Here is a 26,259-nt window from a genome sequence, read left to right on the forward strand (position 1 = left end):
TGTTGTTACTCTGTATCGAGCCTTGATAAGACCCCATCTGGACTTCTGTGCCCAGTTATGGGCACCAGGGTTTCTTCGTGATGGGGAGGAAGTGGAGAGGGTCCAGAGTGAGTGACCAAGATGATAGCAGGTCTGTGGAATGAACCGTATGAGAATAGGTTGAAGATTTGTGGGTTGCAGAAATTGGACGATAGGCGAAGGAGGGGTGATATGATTGAGACATTCAAATTACTGAAGGGTTTTTATAAGATTGATCCAGAAGATATTTTTGAAAATATGACTGGTGGTGGGAGGACTAGGGGCCATGAATGGAAGCTGGGCAAGAGCGTGGTTGACAAGGTGTTAGAGCTAGGTTCTTTACTTGGAGAGTGGTAAATGAGTGGAATAAGCTTCCAGAGTCTGTTGTGGGTGCTACGACCGTGAATGAGTTCAAGGCACGGTATGATAGATACTGTGTGAATGTTGAATAGTTGTTCTTGACATGATGTTAGGGCCTCCCTCGATGAGTCTGTCGACTCCTTGGAGTTTCCCGGAACAATAATAATAATAATAATAATATAGAAAATAATTTTGTCTTCGTCTTTGCAGATGGCCAAGTAAACAGTAGTGATGAATAAATGGAATAAGCTGCCAGAGTCTGTTGTGGGTGCCATGTCTGTGAATGAGTTCAAAGCAAAGTATGATAGATACTGTGCGAATGCTAAATTCTTGAGTTCTTGGCATGATGTTTAGGGCCTCCCTCAATGAGTCTAAGGACTCCTTGGAGTTGCCTGTGTTATGTCTTGTACTTCCTCTTTATTTATTATATTTTATATTATTCACTATTCTTATTTATTTTCAGCTCTTCCATTGCCGACAAATTTATATTCTTTAAGTCGACTGCGCCAGCCGGTAACTGAAGTCTGAGACACAATATTAAGCTACTGAAAAGCAATATAGGGATCAAGTGGTTTGCAGTCGTGGTCTCCCTTTTTTAGTTGCTAATGGATTACCCTACTAATTATGCATGGTCCGAATTTTAACAAGTGGTAACTCAACTCTCAGAACAATGACAGACTCATGTGGTTTGAATTAAAGAAACACATTTATTTAGACAAAACACATATATACACTTTAGTCAGAAATTTCAATTCTAAGGAGCCTGAATTTCCCCCTCTTAAATTTACATATCCAAAATTATTTACTCTAAAATCTTATGGTATCAATTTCACACTCTTCTTTGTATAACTATATTCAGACTTGGTTAATTTCTACTGAGTTGCTCAGTTCTCATTCATGGGAATAACACATATACATAGATACATTCTACAATCCTGGTGTGAAGCATATTAGACGTACTCCATCTTGCTAAATTCACGTGAGACAATATTTTCTCTTATATTCTGGCTTTATTCTCCCCCAAAATTCAGTTAATATTTAAGTTCAAATTTAATACAATAATAACAATGTTTCTTCTAACATAAACAGTCCGAAGCCTTGGTTCCCAGCTCAGCTTAAGCTTAGGGTGTTACTTGCTCTTTAGACATAGACAGAATGTCCAAAAGATTACAGTAGAAGTTGACTATATGGAGCTCCTTAACGTTCTGTTTCTTAAGGCTTCTTTGGTTATTATTCAATTTAATACGAAAACTTGCATCTTACCGTTCTTGCTTTTCTGGTAATTATTTGGACTTCCTTAACTAGATTTCCGGGTTTCCTCACCGTATATTTCTTAAGGCGTCCGCGACATACTTCTATTCTATTCGAAAGAGATTCACCTCTTCGCTGTTTTATACGTTGGCATGGCTAACCAACGGCTCTTTCTGGCAGCATTCCTTCAACGTGGCTACACTTGACGCGGCACCGTATAGCAACGGGAGAATCTTGCCGGGCACGGCGGCAAGCTTCACAGCTATCCAGCACTTGGAATCAGGAACCAGGAACAGAAAATAGAGAACGATTGAATTCGGCTCCGAAACCTATATACCTCATGTGAGCGCCCTCTCTTGGTGGCTACGTCACACACATAGCGGCCGATTGGTTACCGCAGCTACGAACTGTTTTTGACATGGCTCAATACATGTATTATCTTATATACATCTTTCAGTATTTATGGAAATCATTTCTCTGTTAAATAATCCACAAACATTATTTATTTACATTATGGGTTTCTCAAAATTTACTTAATATCTACAAGAATGTTTAGACACAGTTCTGACTTACCAAGATGCACATTTTCTTCTGGAGCCATAAGCATGTCCATATCCATGGCATTTAACGTTACCTTATGTTGGGTCGGAAATATGATCACTCATTAAAAGTGAATAATCACTTTTTCCGACACAACACCTGTAATAATAATAATATTTGAAACTACTGAGGACACTTTACAAAAAAGCTGTATATAAACTGAATTTAATACTAAAACAGTATAATATGTCAATCTCTCAAGAAAAAAAAAAAAACTAACATTATAGCATTGAGAGGAAAAATGCCTTTCTGAACTAAAATGGTAATAGACAATAAAATAATCTAGCAAGTCATTATCTGGACTATAAATTAAGTTATAATGAAGGTTTAGACATTTCTAAAAAAATTGACAAATTCTCCAAAGCAAATGGAATAATAAACAAAACATTAACTTCAGCAATAGTTACCAAAAAAAAAAAAAAACCCTAAGAATATGTAATATTTTACCAAAAACCCCATTATTATATGGAATGGCATACAATAGAATACTCAGAAAGATGAACTACAACAGACAGACTGATGAAACACTAGACAGAAACCAAAACAGGCCACTTGATCAGATTTCTGATAGGCGGAGGAAGAAGAAGAAGACTAAGAAATAATTACCTGAGGCAGCATGTGATTGAAAGTATCAGGGGTTTGAGAATGCTAGATCTAGTAATTGCATCAGAGATTTGTCTGTAACCAAAATGATCACATTACCACCAGTTGGTGAGAGTGATCATGTGGTCTTGACCTAAGAGTGGCTAAATGTCTAGAATTTTTAGTTAAGGAGGGGGGAGGGATATGTGGAATTATAAGGCTAGTAAAAAATCAGGAGATTGCTCAGAGAAGTGCCATGGCCTGAGAAACTGCAAGAATTCGATGTTAGTAGTGTGGGAGGTGGTAATTGAGCAATAACAGACTGGAAGTAACAGCAGGCTCTACAATTCACAATATTATGAACCCCAACTAACCCTAACTTCCTCCAGCTTTAATATTTAATACATCAAGTTAATACTAGAAGAAGCTAACAATACTGCATGGAATTTCAGGTCCAATACATACTTCTTAGATTCTGGAGGATAAACAAGTGGAAGTTTAATGGATGAATAGAATCATTAAGTAGAAGCTACAAAAAAAAAGAAAAAATTGCATAGGGAAGTCAAAGAGAAAGGTTACTAGCAGGCACATACGCAGGACAAAGCACAGGTCAGAAGGTTGATCAGTAGGTGCTTATTACCTCTCATACTCTGATTTTGTGTTTCTTACCAGTATGGTAAGAAACACAAAATCAGAGTATGAGAGGTAATAAGCAGTGCAGGCCAAAGGTAATCTTTTGGTATTGGCAAATAAGGAAAATTATTATTATTATTACCATGGAGTCAGATATTCTCAGACCTCTCATATAAATATTGGGCAATATTTCACTTTTTCTTTCATTCTTGAATTGTTGACTTCAGTAAATATGTTACTATTCCATATTCTCAAGATTTAAGGTCATTTTTGATTTCCATAAAAATCATTTGTCCAGACTGGATGTTAAGAGTCTTCTAATTAAGTGGCATTTCTTAGATTGTTCTGATTTATAAGAGTTCATTTGACTCCCCTTACATATTGCCTTTTCATATTCACCTGTTCCGCTATATCCTGTGGTTTGGAAATTAGTCCACATCTGGTAGTGGTAGCAGGAACAAATGATCTGGATGGCAACAAGGAGAATATAAGAATGGGTATCATAGTGGGAGGATCACACTCTTGCACACAAAGCACATCCAACTGTGCCTTAAACTGATTCAATGTGTCTACATTCACAACACACTCAGGCAATGCATTCGACTCACCAACCACTCTCCATGTAAAGAACCTTCTTCTCACTTCTCTGCTCATACCCTCCTTATACAGTTTCCAGGGATGGCCTCTTGTTCTACCCCCCCTCCCCCACACACTCTCCCATTCTGTAAAAAAACTCTTCCATGTCAACCTAATAACAACCCTTGACAAGCTTATATGTCTCATTTTTATTCCCACCCCCTCCTACTCACGATGCTTAGCAATTTACATTCTCTCAATCTCTCCTCATATTCCACATTCCAAAGACCACTGACCACCTTATGAATCTTCTCTGGATCCTTTTTAACATATCCTCATCATTATGAAAACTTAGTGACCAAATCTGTGTACAATAAACCATATGAGACCTGATCAAGGCCTTATACAGTGGCATCATGACCTCTTTATTTCTGCATGTCAGGGTTCTCTGCATGATTGCCATTATCCAATGTGACATCTTCACAATTTGTGCAATGTGGTCCCTGAATTTCAGGTCCTTGTCAACTACCACTCTCAGGTCTCTCATGTAAATATCAGGCAATGTTTCACTTTTTCTCTCATTCTTGAATTGTTGACTTCAGTAAATATGTTACTATTCCAGATTCTCAAGATTTAAGGTCATCTTTGATTCAATAAAAATCATTTGTCCAAACTGGATGTCAAAATCCTTCTAATTAAGTGGCATTTCTTAGATTGTTCTGATTTATAAGAGTTCATTTGACTCCCCTTACATACTGCCTTTTCATATTCACCTGTTCTGCTATATCCTGTGGTTTGGAAATTAGTCCACATCTGGTAGTGGTAGCAGGAAGAAATGATCTGGATGGCAACAAGGAGAATGTAAGAATGGCTATCAGGAGGTTGCTGAGGAGAGTAAAAGATAACAATGTGGCAGGAAACGTAGTCAGCATGTTGGCCAGGTATGATAGTGATGAGATGAGATGGTGAGTGATGTTTATGAATGGGATGCTAGCTGAGATGTGAAGAGAAAGGAATTCATTTTGTGAATGTGTGGGAAGGATTTGTGGATGGAACCGATGAATACATTTAAATGGATTGTGTGAGTCAGCTGGAGAAACTGCTGCTACAAGAAAGAGAGAGTGTGATGACTGAAGTGAATGGAAGACCTGAGGAAACAAGAAGTAATGTGGAACAGCAGGAAAATAGAGTAGGAGAGCTTGTGAATTCATGAGGGTGGACAGGGAGACTCTGCATTAGAAGAGTGGATGATGGATACTGAAGTAGACATTTGTATGTACAGCAAAGTAGGATGACCCAGGAAGTGAGGGAGACAAATACATCTGAGGAGAGGTGTAAAATCAGTGATGATAGAGATAAGCGGCCAAGGGGGGGGGAGATATGGAGAAGTAGATTTGGGGAGGCTAGAGAAAGATATGTTTTTCATGAGAATAGGCAAGGTAGAAGTGGGAGAAGAGTGCTGTTGATGGTAGCAGAGGAGTTATCTCTAAATGAGGTGGAGATGAAATGAACAAACAGTGGCAGTGGTTTTTGAGCAGCATGGTGTGAGGTGGAGGTGAACGGAACTAAATACCTAGTTGGATGTCGCTATAGACCTGGTAATAGAGGGTAATGTGAAAGAAATTTATAGGCAAATCTGTCTGACTACTAAGAAAAGGATATCATTATGGGTGATTTTAATTATGGTAATATAGACTGGAATGCAGAGACAGCATCTGGGAACAAAGAGAATGAATTTCTTGAGTATTTGAGGGACAACTACCTTAGGCAGTACATAACTGAGGGTACTTGTGAATTGAGGCTTTTGGATTTGATTATCTCATCATGGAAATTATTGTAAATGAGGTATTCAATTCAGAAAGGGGGAGTTTTTTTTTTTTTTTTTTTTTTTTTTTGAAGAAGTTTAACAGAAAAGTTATTCTGTTATTTCTGTAGAGGAGAAAAAAAAAAGTGTATGTAATGTTTGGTGAAAGTAATGGAAATTTCCAACAGGAATCACTAGTAAAATTACTGGAGGTGATTAGAATATCTTATACCCATTACATTATATTCACATTTTGTCGCAGTGAAGTACAGTATTTTGAAACATGTATAAATAGACTTAGGTATTGGTGGTTATTCATAACATGCTTTATATAATTTATTGACCTTATTGATGCTTTGCTGAGATTCATAGTACAAATTATAATCGTGTTAAAGCACAGCACTTGGGTAGCTTATGTAAAAATGATTCAGCTTGTAACTGATATTCAAATGGTATATGAAAATTCTCATAGACAGGCTTATACGTTGGTTATGCATTATTAAAACACTTAAGGAATAGAACAACGTAGTTAAGGATATAAATTAAATTAAACTTTAATAAATATTTTCCGATATTTCAGCAACGTCACGTTGCCATTTTCTAAAGGAACTTACAAAAAAGTTACGTGCACGTAGGCACTACAACACAGAAACTGGGAATGAAGAGATGAAGCTATTGTTCTCCTAACGGTCCTGATGGTGCCCTCTAGCGGGCTAAGTAGGTGTTCTTGGCCGTTGGGCTGAAGGTCTGCAGATGTAGGCCTCCCAAATTTGGGGCAGTCGCATACAACCAAATTTGTTGAGGTTTGGAGAATTTCTTAGGGCTGAGGCTGATTCCATAAAGAGTCTTTCAAATTTGTATTTGCTACGGTGTATCACTGTAGCTTTCTTCCACCGTATTCTGTGGCGTGTATCCAGAGCATGGTCCGCAAGCCCAGAATGACTGTATTTGTGAAAACGGATGTAGTCCTTGTGTTCCGAAATTCTGATATTCGCTGTCCTGCCTGTTTGGCCAAAGTAAGACAGTTTACAACTGCAAGGAACCTGGTAAACACCAGGTAGGTCTAGGGGAAGTGGTTGGTCTTTAGTGGAGCGGATAAGGGATGCCAATTTTCTGTAAGGTTTGTAACAGGAGGTCAGGTCATGTTTTTTTAAGATTTTGGTAATCTTTTCCGAGGTGCCTCGGATGTAGGGAATGGTACAAACCACAGATCCTCCCCCCCACCCCACCCCCACAACAAGGATTACTCTAAATCCATCACCATTCCCTATATCCGAGGCACCTCGGAAAAGATTACCAAAATCTTAAAAAAACATGACCTGACCTCCTGTTACAAACCTTACAGAAAATTGGCATCCCTTATCCACTCCACTAAAGACCAACCACTTCCCCTAGACCTACCTGGTGTTTACCAGGTTCCTTGCAGTTGTAAACTGTCTTACTTTGGCCAAACAGGCAGGACAGCGAATATCAGAATTTCGGAACACAAGGACTACATCCGTTTTCACAAATACAGTCATTCTGGGCTTGCGGACCATGCTCTGGATACACGCCACAGAATACGGTGGAAGAAAGCTACAGTGATACACCGTAGCAAATACAAATTTGAAAGACTCTTTATGGAATCAGCCTCAGCCCTATGAAATTCTCCAAACCTCAACAAATTTGGTTGTATGCGACTGCCCCAAATTTGGGAGGCCTACATCTGCAGACCTTCAGCCCAACGGCCAAGAACACCTACTTAGCCCGCTAGAGGGCACCATCAGGACTGTTAGGAGAACAATAGCTTCATCTCTTCATTCCCAGTTTCTGTGTTGTAGTGCCTACGTGCACGTAACTTTTTTGTAAGTTCCTTTAGAAAATGGCAACGTGACGTTGCCGAAATATCGGAAAATATTTATTAAAGCTTAATTTAATTTATATCCTTAACTACGTTGTTCTATTCCTTAAGTGTTTTAATAATGGTATATGAAAAATATATGACTTTTGCATTGATTTAACCTTAGTATCTTCCTGGGTCTAGCTCCCACTGATGAGGCTAACAGTACTAAAGAAGGAAGAAGTTTTATTAAAATAGGTTAACTGTTACATTCTACAATGCATCCAAATCAATCAGGTGTAGTACTGCACCACGGCCGATAATATTAACAGTGATCTCATTGATCATAACTCCAGTTTACCTATAGGCTTAGATCAAAATAAAACTTTTCATTCTTGGTTCACCAGTCATGCTGGTTAAAACCAGTTTAGGTGATGATCCTTTCCACAATGTCTTTGCAATATGGGATACAGAGGCAATTGATGTGAAGTCAACAGTCTCTATATACAAATAGACTAGATATGAAGATACTTCACATGCAGGTGTTGTTTACTTACACTTGGATAATGGATTAAAACAAGAATATAATTTCTTGTCAAGTATAATATACAGTCTAGATGAAAAGGAATAAACGTTCTACCAAGGTAGAAAATTTAGAAAAAACCTTGGTAGGTTTCTTCTTCTGAAGCCAGTTTTCTACCAAGAAAACAGTTTTCTACCAAGAAAATTCTTCAGCCTTAACAGAAAGAATTTCTGTTAAGGCTGAAGGAGTTTGAAAACTCCTTCAGCATTAACATCCATTAAAACAGTCATTTGATTTGTTGATGATCTATAACCAGGTTGAAAGTGTTCATTCTTTGCAAGAAAAGTTTTGGAAGGCATTCTTTTCTAGTTGTTTCATCCATATTGAAAATTTGCTTTTCACAATAACGACCTTCTACTATTATTTTTGGAAAAAATTCTGGAGACTATGCTGCAGCATAGTCTCCAGAATCCTAGGGCACTTAGAGGCTACAGCCAGCATTCACTACCTATTATTTGATGCAACTGCCCCTTCTTATTCATATTCATATTATTATTATTCAGGAACTCCATGGACTCATAAGATTTGTTGTTTAAAACATCTTAAAACACAAAGTCTATCATACCATTCCATGAACTCATTCATTGTTTACACTCTTACTACACTATCAGGCAATGCATTCTACAGTCCATTCACCCTTCCACAAAAAAAAAACCACTCCTCACCCTCTTAATCATCACTTCTATTTCTAACTTTCAGGGATAGTTCCTTGTCCTTTTTCCCTTCCTTGTTTGTGCCATATGAAACATCTTATCAGTATCCTATAACTACTTCTCAACAGTTTAAATGTCTCGATCGCAACATTTTGTCATCATCTATCTATCAAACTCTGCAGTCCACATATCCTCAGTCTATCCTCACAACTAAGATTGTACAGCCCTGATATCATCAGGGCTGTATAGTGTTATTTGTAAAATTTTTACATCTTTTGTACAAACATAAATTTGGTACAAGTTTCCTTTCTTTTAGGCTTGCACGGTGATCCGAGTACATTTTTCCGATAAGCCTTTAATGTATGGGATGGCTATGGTTTTACTGTAATCTAGATTCTTTTTTGTTGATGTTTTATGGAGTATTTTATTGATGGTGTTTTTGTTATAGCCATTATTTATGAATGTGTCGCTGATGATTTTTAGTTCTTGCTTCAGGGCTTGCTGGTTAGAGCAAATTGTTATAGCCCTGTTTTTAAGGGTGTTATGACTCGATATTTTTGTGATGGGTGGTGGTATGAATTAGCATGTATGTATTGACCCGTGTTTGTTGGTGTTCGGTAGACCATGAAGGATAGACTGCCTGAGGGAAGACGTGTGACTAGTGTGTCTAGGAACGGGAGCGAGTTCTGATTTTCAATTTCGATGGTAAATTGTATGCGTTCATGTTGTTTGTTCAGGTGACTAAGGAATGTGTTTAGCATTTGTCGCCCATGCGGCCAGATAGCGAACACATCGTCAATGTATCTAAGCCATATTGTAGGTTTTAGAGTGGCGGAATCAAGAGCCCTTTGCTCAAAAGTTTCCATGTAAAAGTTAGCGATTGCGGGGGATAGTGGGGAGCCCATGGCTGTACCTTCTTTTTGTAGGTAAAATTTGTTTTGCCACACGAAGTAACCAGACTGTAATACATGGGCAAAGAGGGCCGTAATGTCGGGTGGAAATTTGTTCTGTAGTAAGAGAATTGTGTCATTGATGGGGACATTTGTGAAAAGGGCAGAAACATCAAAACTGACTAATAAGTCGTCTTTGTCGAGTGTTATGTTTTTAATTTTGTTTATAAAGTGTTGTGTGTTTTTTATGTAGGAGGGGGGAATGACCTACCAACTCCTTGAGTGTTGACGCTAATTTCTTGGCTAAGTGGTAACTAGAGCTATTTATTCCTTCCACAATAGGTCGGAGCGGCACATTTTGTTTGTGTATTTTCAGGACATCATATATTCTGGGGGAGCAGGCATAGTGGGGTATGAGTTTTTTAATCGTGTCTGGTGGCCAAGAAGTGACAGACTTTAGTAGTTTCTCTGTTTTATTTTTTATCCTGTTTGTTGGGTTATAGTTTACTAGCTTGTAGGTGTTGTTATTGGCTACTAGTTGATTCATCTGAAGTATGTATGTTGACCTGTCAAGGATGACAGTGTCCATTGCCTTTATCCGATTTCGTTATTATTATGTCTTGGTTGGCTTTTAATGACTTTAGTGCTGCTAGTTCCGTTTTTGTGAGATTGTTATGTATGGTTTTCTTATTGTTCAGGACATTATTAGTTTCTAATCGTATTTTATTGGCTATATTGTTGGGTAGCGACCTGATGCCTCTTTCTATGTGGTAATTGAAATCCAATTTGTTTATCTTTTTAGGTGCTATTGCATAGTTAAGACCTTTATCCAGTAGCGCAAGTTCGCTGCTGTTTAAGGTGTGGCGTGATAGGTTGATTATATGGTTCTTGCTTGCCGGTGGTTGGTCACTCCTTTGCTGTTCATTGTTGGAGGTGTTTACCGGGGCAGAGATCTCCTGATTGGTTGGATTCTTGTGATAGGCAGCCATATTTTGGTGTTGTAATTTGGCCTTGAGTTTTTCTTTATTATTTTCCAGGGTATATTTGGCCGAATTGTCAGTATTTCTTTCCAGTATTTGTAGAATATCTGGATTTATATAGCTCGATAGTTCAGATTGCAATTTTGAAACTAAATTTTGAGTTATTGCAAGGTTTTGGCAGGCTGTTTGTATCTTTTCTCTAAGCATTGCTTTCTCTGTGCGGTCATATATACGGAGTGCTTTAGCAGACGTAAATTTCTTTTTCAACTTGATGCAGATAGGAATAAGGTTATTATCTCTGCATCTCTTTAAAATGTATAAGTCTATTATCTGTATAATTGGCTGTCCTTCCATCTGGCCTTCCAGGGATGGCCAGAAGCCATCCCTGGAAGTTATGTAAGAGTTTGTTTTTAGAGGGATGTGAGCAGTAGATTTTTTACATGGAGAGAATTGTCACTGAATGCAATGCATTACATTATGTGTTGTTAATGCATGGAGTATTAAGGATTTTAAAATTCGGTATGATAAATATGTTGGCAGTTGAATGGACCTCCCACAATGAGTCTGCCAACTCCATGGAGGGTGAAACAACAGTATTTTTTCCCAGAGAAGAAAAGTGAAGTATCAAGCACAAATTTGATTTTAAAAAAATAAAGAAAGAAAGACTGGTAATTAATTTACGGAATTAACAACGCATATAAAGTAAATTAATTAAAGATAACTTTAATGAATCACTTCTATATTTCGACAATGTCACATTGTCATCTTCAGGAACATAAAGATATGGTATGTGCACTACAGGAACTAACAAAGCAAATGAGGAAGAAATTAAGACACTAATTTTGTTCCTAAAGTCCTAATGGTGCCCTCTTGCGGGCTAATTTGGTAGTCTTGGCCATTGGGCTGAAGTTCTCATAATGAAAGTCTCCCAAATTTGGGGCAGTTTCATGCACCCAAATTTGTTGAGGTTAGGAACGTTTTTTAGAGCTGCTGAAGATTCTTTGAATAATCTTTCGTATTTAAACTTGCTGCGATGGATTATTTTTGTCTTCTTCCAACGAATTTTATGGTGGGTATCTAAGGCATGGTCTGCCAGCCCAGAGCGGCTGTACTGGTGAAACCGGATGTAGTCTTGGTGTTCTGAAATCCTGATATTTGTTGTTCTGCCTGTTTGGCCAAAGTAGGACAATTTGCAGCTGCAAGGGACCTGGTATACACCAGGTAGGTCTAGGGGAAGTGGTTGGTCTTTGGTAGAGCGGATAAGGGATGCCAACTTTTTATATGGTCTGTAACAGGAAGTAAGGTCATATTTCTTGAGGATATTAGTTATTTTTTCAGAGGTGCCCTCGATGTAGGGGATAGTGATAGACTTGGTGTAGTCTTTATTGTTGAGGGGGGGAGGGGGGTTGTGGTTTTCAGGTTTTAGTATTTTTTGGATTTTTTTGGGGTTATAGCCATTGGCTAAGAAAGTGTTGAGGATGTGGTTTAGTTCCATAGTCAGGGCCTTGTCATCTGAGCAGATTAATTTTGCCCTGTTATATAGTGTTTTTATCACCCCATATTGTTGTGAGGGGGGGTGGTGGGATTGCTGGTGAATGTATCTGCCAGTGTGGGTGGGTTTTCTGTAAACAGAGAAAACCAAAGATCCATCAAGCTGGCGGGTGATTAAAGTGTCTAGGAAGGGGAGGGTGTTGTTTTCCTCTTTTTCTAAGGTGAACTGGACTCTGGGATGTTGGTTGTTTAAGTGTGTTAGGAAGGAGTGGAGTGAGTCTGAGCCATGTGGCCAAATAGCAAACACATCATCCACATAACGAAGCCAAATAGTGGGTTTTTGTGGGGTGGAGTTTAAGGCTTTTTCTTCAAATGTCTCCATAAAGAAATTGGCCAAGGGTGGGGAAAGTGGTGAACCCATGGCTGTCCCCTCTATCTGTTTGTAGAACTTTCCTTGCCAAACGAAATAGCCTGAGTTCATTGTGAACTGAAATAGGGCTGAGATATCGGGAGGAAACTTGGCTTGGACGAGCTCAAGGGTTTCTTTGAGTGGGACATTAGTGAATAGGGAGGAGACGTCAAAACTGACCATTATGTCAGTGTGTTGGAGTGTGAGGTTTTCTATACTGGCTTTAAAGTGGGCCGAGTTTTTTATGTGTGATGGTGTGTTGCCAGTGTAGTGTGTGAGCGTTTTGGCTAAATGTTTGGCTAATTTATATGTGGGGGAATCAATGCCATCCACTATGGGACGTAATGGCACATTTTGTTTATGTATTTTTGGGAGTCCATATAATTGGGGGGGGGGTCTAGAGTTATAAGGTTTAAGCTTGTTGGTGACTTCCACAGGCCAAGAAGTGACTTTCTTAAGGAGTCTGTGGATAGTTCTAATCTGAGAGCTGGTCGGATTATATTCAATGGGGAGGTAAGTAGTACGGTCTCGTATTAAGGAATTTAGCTTACCTTTGTAGTCTTTTTGATTGAGTACCACAGTGGCGCTTCCCTTATCAGCTTTGGTTATTACTATTTTTTTGTTGTTTTTTAATTCTTGTAGGGCTGTATATTCGTTTTTGGATAAGTTGGATTTTGGAGGTTTGGCTTTAGTGAGAACACCGACTACATCCAGTCTCACGTTGTTGGCGATATGGATAGGCAGGTTGCGAATTCCACGCTCTATTTGAATCATGATTTCTTCAGCAGGAATCCTTTTTGGAGCTAGGGCGAAATTGTGACCACGTGAAAGTGCGGTGAGTGCTTCAGGCTTTAAAACTGCCGACGAGAGGTTGACTACTGTGTTAAGTGGTGGCTGGGGTACAGAAGTAGAAGTCTTGGTCAGGTTTTCGTATTTTTTTACGTGCCGACTACGTATTTTTTTGAATTCATTCCTTTCTTGCCGATGTGCATGATATGTCATGGAGTATCGACCATAGATCAAGGCCGAGTGTGTTAGAACAGAACCTGGGGCACTCCACTGGTTACTGTTCTTTTTTTGAGACACTTCTCCATCATACGCAGCTTGTTGGTATTGTTCAAGGAGCCAATCTCCAATTCATCTAACCAATATACTATCTATTCTCATTCTTTACAGCTACTTGTACACCAAGTTATCATGTGGTAATCTCTCAAATGCTTTTGCATAATCCAAGAATATCACTATATATGATTTTCCCTTATCTAACACACTCATTACATTCATAAAATGCAAGTAAATTACTAAATTAAGACCTACACTTTCCAAATCCATGCTGACCATCATAAAGAATGCTATGTCCATTAACCAAATCCTGCCTTCTATTCCTACCCAATCTCTCCAACGTCTTGACCACAACTTCAGTTATACAGACTAGTCTATAATTGGAAACTTCTGTCCTAGAACCATGCTTGTGGAATGGTACTATTTTGACTTCTTTCCACTCCTTAGAAATCCTGCAACTGTTATTCTGCTGCCATGACTATCCACCAGTGTCAACCTGCCATAATTATTCTTTCTCTTGCTTACCATATAGCAGAAAAATTCCCTTGAGTTAACTTTGGTTTGACCAGCCAATTTCCTCTCATAATGCACCTTTTCTTTCTTTACCATGTTTGTCATCTTTCTAGTTTGCACTTTATACTATTCATGGATCCGATCACCACCAACAGTCTTGTACCTCCTCCATAGCATGCTTGATTTCACTGTACATCCATTTTACTCCTATTCTATTTACTCGCTTAACCCTTGTTATGCAGTTATACATTGCTTGTGTTCAGATACTGCCTTGTGAATTTCCATACACTGTCAGTATCTTTTCTGCTCAGCTCTTCTTCACAATGAACTGATGCTAACTGACTATAGAGCTTCTTATAATCATCTGCTTTCTACTTCCACATATATCCATTTTTGGCAATAACCTTTTCTTGTTTTACCACTTCCAAAACAAGTATTTCATGATCATTCTCACCAACTGGCAGCTGTGTCAACACATCGTTAACAACTACATTTTGTGATGTTATCACCAAATCCAGAACATTAAAGCCTCTGGTTGCTTCAGTGACATACTACTTAAGATATTTATCCTTGTTCCCATGTAGAATTCCATTGTACATTCCTGTAATTAAAGGTCATCCATCAGGATCATCTTTTTACATGCCCAACCAATTTGCCTAAACATTTCACAATCAGTATTCTCTGCATTCGCTCGCCTATAACATCATCCTATCAGATATACTAGCCTGTTAATTTCAACTTCACACCACACAGATTCAAAATCTGTGCATGCACTATCAACTTCCACACTTTGTGGACACAATATGTAGAATATTCATCTTCTTCCATGGCATTCTATACAAATTTGCTCTCAGTAGACAGAATTTTATCTGAATTGTTTACAAATGATGACATTGTTTACAAATTATCAGAATGGTTCCATTTTAATCTCACATAATTTTTGTATCAGTGGGCAGTGTAATGTGCAAATGTGTTTCCTGGAAGAAGAAGAACTGGTTGGGAATCTTCAACACCTCTATCCCCAGTCAGGTCCTAGTGCCAGGCTGCCACCATGCAACCTGGTGTTGAGAATTGAACAAGAAACATCACTTTTTTCAGGCCACTATCTCAGTGAGATTCCCATACTTGGCTACCTGTGAGCCCATTTCTTTTACCACAGTTTTGATTATTATTTTTGTATGTGTCCTGGTTTGTCTGTTTTTAGGAAGAAAAACTCTGCACTTTTGATATGAAATTCTAACTAGCTGCACTTCATCGAAAAGTTTCTTATAATTGTTCACATTTAAATGGGATTGCTGGCCTAGTTGGCATAGTGTTTAGCATATCTACTCTCCAACCAAGAAGCTGCAGGTCTGAATCCCATTGTGGGCATGGCTGCTTGTAATTGTCCTTAGGTGGGGATGAATTTCCCACCTAAGTGGGAAATTTATCATACAGTGTGAAAAGATTGTCCTGCTTATTAAAATTAATAAAATACGACTTAATGAAAAAAAAAATCATTGGCCCAGCAACAGTACTAATATAGTTTAGAGTACAAAAAATTCTTCATGTTGGTTGAGGGGGAGAATCTAATTGAAGTGTACATTGCTATGCTTTCTTCCAACCATGCTGTCAACATGTCTAATATCTTTTCCACCCCAATTTGAAAACTGTCATTTCAAATCTTATAAACCTGTAAATTTACTGATTTGCTTAGATATATCTATGTCTGGGTTTTAACTGAAAGTTTTTGTAAAAACTTTTATTTAGACTGTTAAATAATGAAACAGGCTTATAGCCTAGAGCTTGAAACAAGATGTGGTTTATTTCACTTGAATAACATCACATTTCATATCTGCAAAAAAATCACAAAAATGCTGTTTTATTTACCATTATGTATTGTGAAATGTGAATTAATGAAATTGAAAGAGTTTAAATTTTAATTTGGGTGTCTTATGTTGTTTAGGTACTGAAGATCAGTGTGAACCTCAACCAATACCTTCTCTTCTAGTTGGATATGATAAGGACTGGCTAGCTTTATCACCTTATGCTTTAAAATACTGGGTAATAAATAGTTCTTCATTTTCTTTCTGTTTGTAGTTTACCTCTTAAAATTTTAAATGTAAAAGATTCTCTAATTGAGATTTTCAACTTACTTGACAAAAATACATATTGCAAAACTACAGTCAACTCATTCTACAACAAATTTGTAGGAATAGAAGGAATTGCTCTTTGTAGTGAAAAGGTTTACAATAGTGAATTTCCTCTTTAAAACAGTTGCTAAATTGGGACTTTAGCTAGAAAATTTGTCAAGTAGTATTTTTATAGTGAAAGAGTGGATGATTTTTGACTAACAAACAGTGCTTGGTTTAATGAGTGACTAATGTTAATAGCATTTGGTTTACTGAGTAGCTTTGCTAATTATGGTATTTAATTTAGTGAGTGAATGAGTGACTAATGTTAATAGCATTTAGTTTACTGAGTAGCTTTGCTAATTATGATATTTAATTTAGTGAGTGACTTTTCTAATAACAGCATTTGGCATAGTGAAAGTTGACTCTAGCATGCTGTCTCTAATTAATGTAATTTGATTGTTTATTATTATTAAAGCTGTCATCATCAAATTCCTGATATGTACCCTGGGGAGGGGGGCTAGGATATGCAAGATATCATGATAATACTATATGAAAAGTTTACCCCATATACTAACTTCATGTTTCAAGTTTTCTCCAATTATCTGTCAGTGTTCCAGTATTGTCAAATTTTATATTTGATCATACAAGGCACTTCTCAGCATAGCAATCCACCTAGAATTTGGTCTTTCTTTTGGTCAGTTTCCTGCATTCTGGGAACAAACACCTGTTATGCTAACCTTTCCTCTCCCATTCTGTTCAAGTGACCATACCACCTAAGATTAGCTTTGCTTTCACATTCTTGAATGCTAACAGTGTCAGATTTTTGCCTAATAGCCTCATTTTTAATATAATTCTACCACTGATGCAATCTGTTCACTCCCCTAATTTTTTTCTGAACCCTGATTTTTGTGGGTTCTCAAATTCTTTCCTTCTGGAGGCCTATTTCTCTATCTAATACTGACTACAAGATATTTTTCTCCATCATCAATAACAAGCACACAGGTGTATGGAGTTCCAGACCGAGCAGTAGAATTTAATCTGTTTCTGCTACGTGATCTACTCTGCTTGGTTAATACGAAAAAGCAGTCGATGGCTTTGCTATCAGTAGACCTTACTCAAGCATTTGATAATGTCCAACATCCCTTTCTGTTCCACATCCTCCAGCAAATTGGTGTAAAAAGCTGCTATTGATTATCAAAGGAGCCTATTTGAACCTTTCTTACAGGAAGTCGACACACGTGCTCTGTGAGGAATAATAGTTCCTTCAGCTAAGAAGGAAAATAAGGTGTAAGGTGTTAGCATATGTCGATGATGTAGTAGGCACTTTGAAGGATAATGATTCCATATACATCTTTATTGGTATTTTATAAAAATCCAGCAAGATCAGGATTAAATACTGATGTGGATAAGACAAAATTAAAAGTTTTTGGAAATTGGGATTTTGGAGACATTCCTTTTGGACCCCTAAGAGAGAACCTCTCATTATACTTGAAATTCCCTTCTGCACTTACCTAATATTACCATTTCAAGAACATATATATATATATAAGAACACTGAAATCTTAGAAGACTAAAAAATATGGCTACTTTCCTTTTCTTCTAAAGCCATAGTACTCAAAACCGTAATCTTCCCTTCTCAGTTACACATAATAAATATTATAAACATCACAGAAGCTGAAGAAAAGCAATTATATAGTAACTCTTTCTTTTAAGGTTACACGGTGATCAGCATTTATATTTCCGAATTTAGGGACACAAAACACATGTGTTGAAATGATTATTTTACTTATTACCCTATTAATTCTACCCTGTTAATTAATCTTTTTCTTAGCCTGACCTCTAGTGATAAAAAAAAAATTTTAATAAATAAATAATTAATAAATAAAAAACTACATAAACTCTGCTAAAGTCCTCCTGTACTAAGATACTTCTGGATTTGTACAGTTCAGATTGTTATACTGCAATTTTCTTCTGGACTTGTGCAGTTCAAGTTGTATTGAATGTTAAGGGGAATTTTCACCAATTCTTCTTGTATTGAGATTTTTGTTTGGCTTGTTCTAGTTGCTATAAAGGTTGCAAATGGGTCCTCCACATCCTTGGAATGGTTAGACCATCATTTTTGTTCAGATTTGGATTATGTTTAAGCATTTCACATCCTTCTTTGTTCCTCTCGAACCAGGTTTTGGTGTGGTGTAGGGACTTGGTACCTTTCCAGTCAATTCTGTGGTATGTTTGGAGTGCATGGTCAGAAAGGCTGGGTTTCCAAAATGAAGGTATTTAATGTGTCGTTTGTGTTCATCCTTCCTAATTGGGATGGTTCGCCCTGTTTCCCCTATGTATGGTAGGTTACATGTGCATTGTATTTTGTAAACCCCTGGGTGGGCTAGGTGTGTAAGAGGATCTTTAGAAGAACTGAGTAGGTGTCTTAATTTTGTCAGGGGTTTAAAGGTGGTTTTGATGTTGTATTTGTGTAGTGTTCTGTCTATTTTTTCAGAAATGCCTCTAACATCAGGTATGGTATCATTATGCCTGCACTCCCAGAATTTATGGCCTTATAGCCAAAAATACACAAAACAGACACACCACTAAGCCCGACTGGTGAAGGAATCGACAACTGAAATTACCACTTAGCCAAAAAATTAGCGACCACACTCAAGGAATTGGTAGGTCATTCCCCTTCCTACATAAAAAATACACATTTCATAAACAAAATTAAAAACATTACACTCAATGTCCAAGATTTATTAGTCAGCTTTGACATAACTTCCCTTTTCACCAATGTCCCAATCAATAATACTATCTTGCTCCTACAGAACATATTTCCACACAACATCACGGCCCTCTTTGCCCACGTACTCTGATTTGGATATTTCCTGTGGCAAAACAATTTTTACCTTCAAAAAGAGGGTACGGCCATGGGCTCACCGCTTTTCCCCCTAATAGCTAACTTGTATATGGAAGACTTTGAGCAACGAGCTCTAGAGTCAGTGTGCCTAAAGCCCAAAATTCGAGTTGGATAGTTTGATGATATTTTTGCCATTTGGCCCCATGGCTGTGAAGCACTAAATACATTCCTTAGCCACCTGAACAAACAACATACACGTATCCAATTCACCATTGAAATGGAAAAAAACAACTCTCTTCCGTTCCTAGACACACTCGGCACACATCTTCCCTCAGGCTGTCTCTCCTTCTCAGTCTACTGCAAGCCTACATACACAAAAATTCTTATCACCACCCAACACAAAAACTAGGGGTCATAAGCACCCTTAAACACAGAGCGCAAACTATTTGTTCAAATGAACAAACTCTCTAAACCAAGAATACGAGATCATCAACCATACATTTATGAAAAATTGATACAGTAAAAGAACTATTCACAAGATCCTCCACAGAGATACCACTAAAAACAAAAAAGATTTCAAGAATGCTATTGCCATACCTTATGTTAGTGGCATTTCTGAAAAAATAGACAGAACATTACACAAATATAACATCAAAACCACCTTTAAACCCCTGACAAAATTAAGACACCTACTCAGTTTTTCCAAAGATCCTCTTCCACACCTAGCTCACCCAGGGGTTTACAAAATACAATGCACATGTAACCTACCATACATAGGGGAAACAGGGCGAACCATCCCAATTACGAAGGACGAACACAAACGACACATTAAATACCTCCATTTTGGAAAAACTGGCCTTTCTGACCATGCACTCCAAACATACCACAGAATTGACTGGAAAGGTACCAAGTCCCTACACCGCACCAAAACCTGGTTCGAGAGGAAATTCAAGGAAGGATGTGAAATGCTCAAACATAATCCAGATCTGAACAAAAATGATGGTCTAACCATTCCAAGGATGTGGAGGACCCATTTTCAACCTTTATAGCAACTGGAACAAGCCAAAGAAAAATCTCAATACAAGAAGACTTGGTGAAAAATTTTTTTTTTCCCCTTAACATTCAATACAACTTGAACTGTACAAATCCAGAAGACTCTTAGTACAAGAGGACTTTAGCAGAGTTTATGTAGTTTTTTATTTATTTTTAATTTTTTTTTTAATCACTAGAGGTCAGGCTAAGAAAAAGATTAATTAACAGCATAGATTTAGTTTATCTTCTAGAGTGCAAGAGCATGTAGCTTGGTTTCCTGTACACATGTATCTGTCTGATGATGACCTCAGTACAGGGGTCGAAACGTCAAGTGTTATTTTATTAATAATAAGTAAAATAATCATTTCAACACGTGTGTTTTGTGTCCCTAAATTCGGAAATATGAATTATATAGTAAGCCTGTGCAATTTTTTTGGTCCAGCTGATACCAAGAAGTTAAAAAGGAATTTCTTCAACTATTAAAGAAGAAGCATGGAGGATTTGAGCTTCCAGTCTTAAAAATCCATAAAATATTGCAGACCAATCACTCATGTACATACCTCCTGTACTATCTGTGTTTTCATCTTCCCCTGTTTGGAATAAATGATTATAAAGGTCCAAAAGCGGAGATTATTTCTGAAAACTACAACATTTTGCGCTGCTTAGCTCTAAGACTGCTACAGCACTTTGACATTGACATTCTTTCCATTAAAAAAAAGTAAAATTTGGTATAATGAAATCTTTAATCCCTTTTGCTGCAAATTTCCACAGTTGGGTACTGACAACAACACTTGGTTTCATCACTTATTGAAGTTTCAAGGATACCCCCAACAGAAGGGATCTTGCTTAGAGAATTGCATATCGTTGCTTTCCTGTCAATACCATCAAATGGAGGTACATTAGAGATCCCATCTGTAACATCTGTTACCGATTGGAAACAGTAGAACATGCATTTTACAGCTGCCCTCTTGCCCTGCATATTGGGAGCAGATTACGTAATGTGTTGGGCATTCCATTACTTACAACAGAACAGTTTTTTTCTTTTTTAAAATACCATTTATGGAAGGTTAGAAAGAAACATGGATTTAAAAACTAGCGATGCGACATCCAAATGCTTTATAATATTGTATTGTGAAAATTTTATTGTTTGCTTAGATAATTTTTGTATTTAGAAAAATAGGTGGTGTAGACCACCCACATTATGCAATATTCACCGGGGGGGGGGGGGGGGGGATGGAACCATTTTAAATTAATTAATCATAAGACCATTAATTCTTAATTAATAATCTTATGGGGTCAATTGCAGGGTTAACTGGAGAGCAATTCCAGACAGAGAAGGTCAGCTCAAGGCAGTTAACTCAGATGTCTAGCCACCTGGCTATCCGTCATCTTTGCACTTTAGTTTCAATTGGTCATTTGGTTGTTCATCTACTTAAGATTGGTGAAAAAGGAAAACTGATAGCTTTTGGCTATATGATGATATAAAAGAGCTGAGGCCTTTTCTCAATTTCTTATACTCTGTCTTTTCTTTCTTCTAATACTATCAGGCTTTCTTGTACCCTTTACTTTTTCACCTCATTTAAGGTCAAAACTGCTCTGGATAGTGGCCCTTTCCATAATGCATTGCATTATACATGTCTGTAAGGATGTGCATTGCATTATGGGATACTAAGGCAATTCATGTGAAATTATTAGCCTCTATATATGAGTTGCCCTGTTATGAAGTTACTTCATGCATAAGCTTTGTTTGCTTACACTTGGATAAAGGATGAAACCAAGAATATAATTTCTTGGCATTTTTAATATAATATAACCAAGTGGAAAGACTTTCAAAATGTCATCTTAAACTTTTTCCAGACTTTCTCCTGTTCAGTATTTATCAAAATTACCAGAAAAGTAATCCTGTTGATCACCACACATACACAGTTGCTAATTTATTTTTTTAATGTATTTACATAACTGCTCTTGTTTATTCCTTTTGGACTTGAATTGCAGTTGTGAGAAGCTTCTCATGCATTGAACACATGCACATCATTGCTTTCATTTTTATTTTTTGTATAATTATTTTTCTATCTTTAAAGCTTTTCACATTAGACTGAAGATAGCAAAGAAACTTGGCAGAACATTTAGCTTTGAAAAAAAAAAAAAAAAAAAATGTAAAAATTACCAATATAATTTTTTTTGTATCTAACTAATCAGTTATTTACTTTACATATTTGATCGTTATTAGATCAACTCTGTATTAATAACAGAACTCGAGAAGAGATTTAAAAAAATTTTGTTATAGGAGCTGCCAAACAGTGTGCCACCTTGTCTGACCAAGTGAAAAATAAACTTTCAATATCTTTCTCTAAATCCAGAGTAATTTAATAAAAAGGTGGCACACCGTTTGGCAGCTCCTGTAGGAGGAGATGACCTTGCTAATGCTTCTGCCTTCGTATCTCCACTTGGGCCTGGCTCCCCCTGAAGAGACCTCAATAAAGGTCGAAGCTAGTCTGGGTAGTGCCCCCCCCCCCTTAATGCATAATATTATATCCGCAAGGAGATGTGTTTTTTGCATTATGGGAGATACTGAGATAGGAGTGTTGGTAGCTTGCTCCACTTTTGCAAGGAGTCGCCCGGTGTTGTACCACCTTACCCCAGTCCTGAAGATACTTTCAGGCGCAAACTTTCTTTGCACACACTTGGATAAAGGATTAAACTAAATTTAATATAGTCTGACCAAGTGAAAAATAAACTAAAGGAGATGACCTTGCTAATGCTTCTGCCTTGGTATCTCCACTTGGGCCTGGCTCCCCCTGAAGAGACCTCAGTAAAGGTCGAAACTAGTCTGGGTAGTGCCCCCCCCCCCCTTAATGCATAACATTATATCTGCAAGGAGATGTGCATTATGGGAGATACTGAGATAGGAGTGTTGGTAGCTTGCTCCACCTTTGCAAGGAGTCGCCTGGTGTTGTACCACCTTACCCCAGTCCTGAAGATACTTTCAGGTGCAAACTTTGCTTGCACACACTTGGATAAAGGATTAAACTAAATTTAATATGGTCTGACCAAGTGAAAAATAAACTTTCAACATCAATGCAAAGCAATCTGGCGCTATGTCAAAAAAAAAAAAAAAAAAAAAAAAAAAAAAAAAAGCAAAAATAATCAACAATTAAAGATTTTTTTAAATAGATAAATGTAAGTAATTGTAAATTCATTTATTTTCAGTTATTAAATTTTATAATTGAGTATGTAGGCTCACATACTAGTAGTAAGTCATCTTTTAGCCTTTTTTAACGTTTTTTTTTTTTTTTTACATTTCCTGCTATTTACATTTTTTTCCATCAGTCACCTGAAAAGTGTAAAAAAAAGGGTTTTACTGTATTGTATATATTAATTCTGTTAGATAGGCTTATATGTTGGTTATTCATACCTATTATTTTTTGGAAATAACAACATATACTAAAATATTAATCATAAACACTTTAATTAATACTTTCCTATATTTTGGCAATATTACATTGCCATCATCAGGGATCACCAGAAAAAATTTAATGTGCACACACAGGCACTGATTTTGGTTGCCTTTCCTCATTTGCCCAGTGTTAGTACCGGCATGCACATATCTTTTTTGTGATCACTGATGATGGCAATGAAACTTTGCTGAAATATAGGAATGAAGTTTTTATAATTAATATAAAACACAATATAATACACAACCTTAGTGGGTGCTGATGGTATTGAGGTGACAAAATCAGATGTAATAGTCGAGTTACTGAGTGATCACTTCTCAAAAGTCTATCACCCAAGTGAGGATATCTCTATACCTATAGCAATACCTAATGTGAGAATTGAAGCTAAAGAATCAGAGGTATTAAATATATTGCGAAACTTAAATGCAAACACTGCGGTAGGCTTAGATGGAATATCAGCTCGGGTGTTGCGTGAATGTGCAAATGAATTGTCAACCCCTCTTACCTGGATATTTAATTTAAGTTTGAACTCTGGTATGGTCCCTAGGGAGTGGAAGTTAGGCAAAGTGGTTCCTTTGCATAAGGGTGGCTCTAAAACTGCAGTATTGAATTACAGACCAATCACCATCTCAGGAGTAGTGGTAAAAGTATTGGAAAAGTTGGTTAAAGACAAAGTTCAAGAATGGGTGGATCAGGATATGATACTCTATAGAGGCCAACATGGTTTTGTTAAAGATAGATCCTGCCTTAGCAATCTATTAACTATCCATAATAGAATAACATCAGAGTTGGACAAAGGAACTGGCTACACAGTGGTACTTCTGGATTTTGCTAAGGCTTTTGACAGGATACCCCATAGAACACTGTTACGCAAATTGGAGCAGATGGGAATGGATATTAAATTGGTGATATGGATAGGAGAATGGCTCAGGGAGAGATACCATAAGGTGGTGTATGGAGGAGCCGAGTTCAGAATGAGGCAGGTGACCAGTGGTGTGCCTCAGGGCTCTGTGCTTGGGCCAATGTTGTTTAATTTGTATATAAATGATTGTATATAGGAAACGGCTTAAAGGGAGATATTCAGTTGTTTGCTGATGATGCAAAGTTGTGTAGTGCAATAAAAAATCAAGCTGATGTTGAAAGTTTGCAGGAGGATTTAAATAAGCTGGTAAAATGGGCAAAAGAAAATGGATGTCAGTTCAATGTGGAAAAGTGTAAAGTCTTGCATTTTGGGATTAAAAGATTACCAGCTGTGTACTACATAGATGGAAAGGTACTCCAAGAGATTGATGAGGCTAGGGACTTAGGGGTATTGGTAGATAAGGAGATGAAGTTCAGAGGACACATTGCTAAGGTGTCCAAGATTGCACATAGGATTACTTGGTTGTTGAGGAACACACTGACATCCAGAGATAAAGAGGTTATTATTCCCCTTTATAAAGCATTGATACTTCCACATTTGGATTACTGTGCTCAGGTCTGGTCACCTGGATTCCTTGGAGATGAGGAGGCTGTGGAGAAGGTTCAGAGAAGAGTGACCAAGTTGGTGAGTGATATAAAAAATGCTCCCTACGTTGATAGATTGAGAGCTTGTGGATTGCAGAGATTGGTTGATAGGCGAAGAAGAGGGGATATGATAGAAACATTCAAATTACTAAAAGGTTTTTATAGGATTGATGCAGGGGAAATGTTTCAGCTGTGTGCTAGTGATGGAAGAACAAGAGGTCATCTCTGGAAATTAAAGAAGAGTGTGGTTAACAAAGGTGTCAGAACAAGGTTTTTTGCCTGGAGGGTGGTGAATGAGTGGAATTCATTGCCTGACTTTGTTGTGAGCTCTTCATCTGTAAATGAATTCAAGAAGAGATATGACAGATATTGTTTTGCTAGTTTGGGTCTCCCGCGATGAGTCTACTGACTCCATGGAGATACCCGTAATAATAATAATAATAATAATATTTAGGTATAAGCTATTTCCAAAAAAAAAAAATAGTTATTGTATATATTAGTTTCATAATTTGAACTTACTGTGTACATAACAGTAACAGCTTTTAATACCTGGTTTATTTAATGTTTCCTTGTTTTTTGCATTGATTTTTATATCTGTTTATGCTCTTTTTTTATTTATATTTATTATCTTGCATTTCTGAGACATGTTTTGGCTTAATATGACCTTAGCTTTCCTCTCACTAGTAAAGAGGAAAAAAAAATCCAAATATTATGATTCCACCAGATTTGTATAGCAGAAGACTTGAACAAATATATACTCACCTTTATATGGATGTGTAACTTTGTATATAATTTTTATTATGAGTTCTATATATCATTAACTCCAAGGTAATTCCATAAATGCTATTCAGATGGCCACCATTAGCAAAACTTGAAAAACATAGTAATGACTTTATCACTGGTTTTGAATGTTTTATTAAAAAAGAAGAAGACAACGACAACCCTAACTCAATATAGGAGTATCTACTTTGAAAATTAAACATTAGAAAAGATTTTCAAATATAAACTGCAATATAGTGATATTATGCTTATGTATATGCCAAATTAATTAATGGAGACATGATATGACAAGAAAAAAGACTG

General features: G+C 37.2%; 1 protein-coding gene across 1 annotated transcript in view; it reads left to right on the forward strand.

Annotated features, from left to right (window-relative positions):
* Positions 1-26,259, forward strand: part of LOC150092894 (mediator of RNA polymerase II transcription subunit 13-like) — a 557,023-nt gene that overhangs the window by 400,930 nt on the left and 129,834 nt on the right. Inside the window, exon 17 of the mRNA XM_090414065.1 lies at positions 16,170-16,267. Coding sequence (XP_090270191.1) covers positions 16,170-16,267 — 98 coding nt within the window. The remainder of the gene's footprint in view (positions 1-16,169; positions 16,268-26,259) is intronic.

Source organism: Typopeltis vanoorti, chromosome 24 (genome assembly GCF_054136105.1).
Source record: "Typopeltis vanoorti isolate ZY-2024b chromosome 24, IOZ_Tvanoo_1.0, whole genome shotgun sequence".
NCBI classification, from domain to species: domain Eukaryota; kingdom Metazoa; phylum Arthropoda; class Arachnida; order Uropygi; family Thelyphonidae; genus Typopeltis; species Typopeltis vanoorti.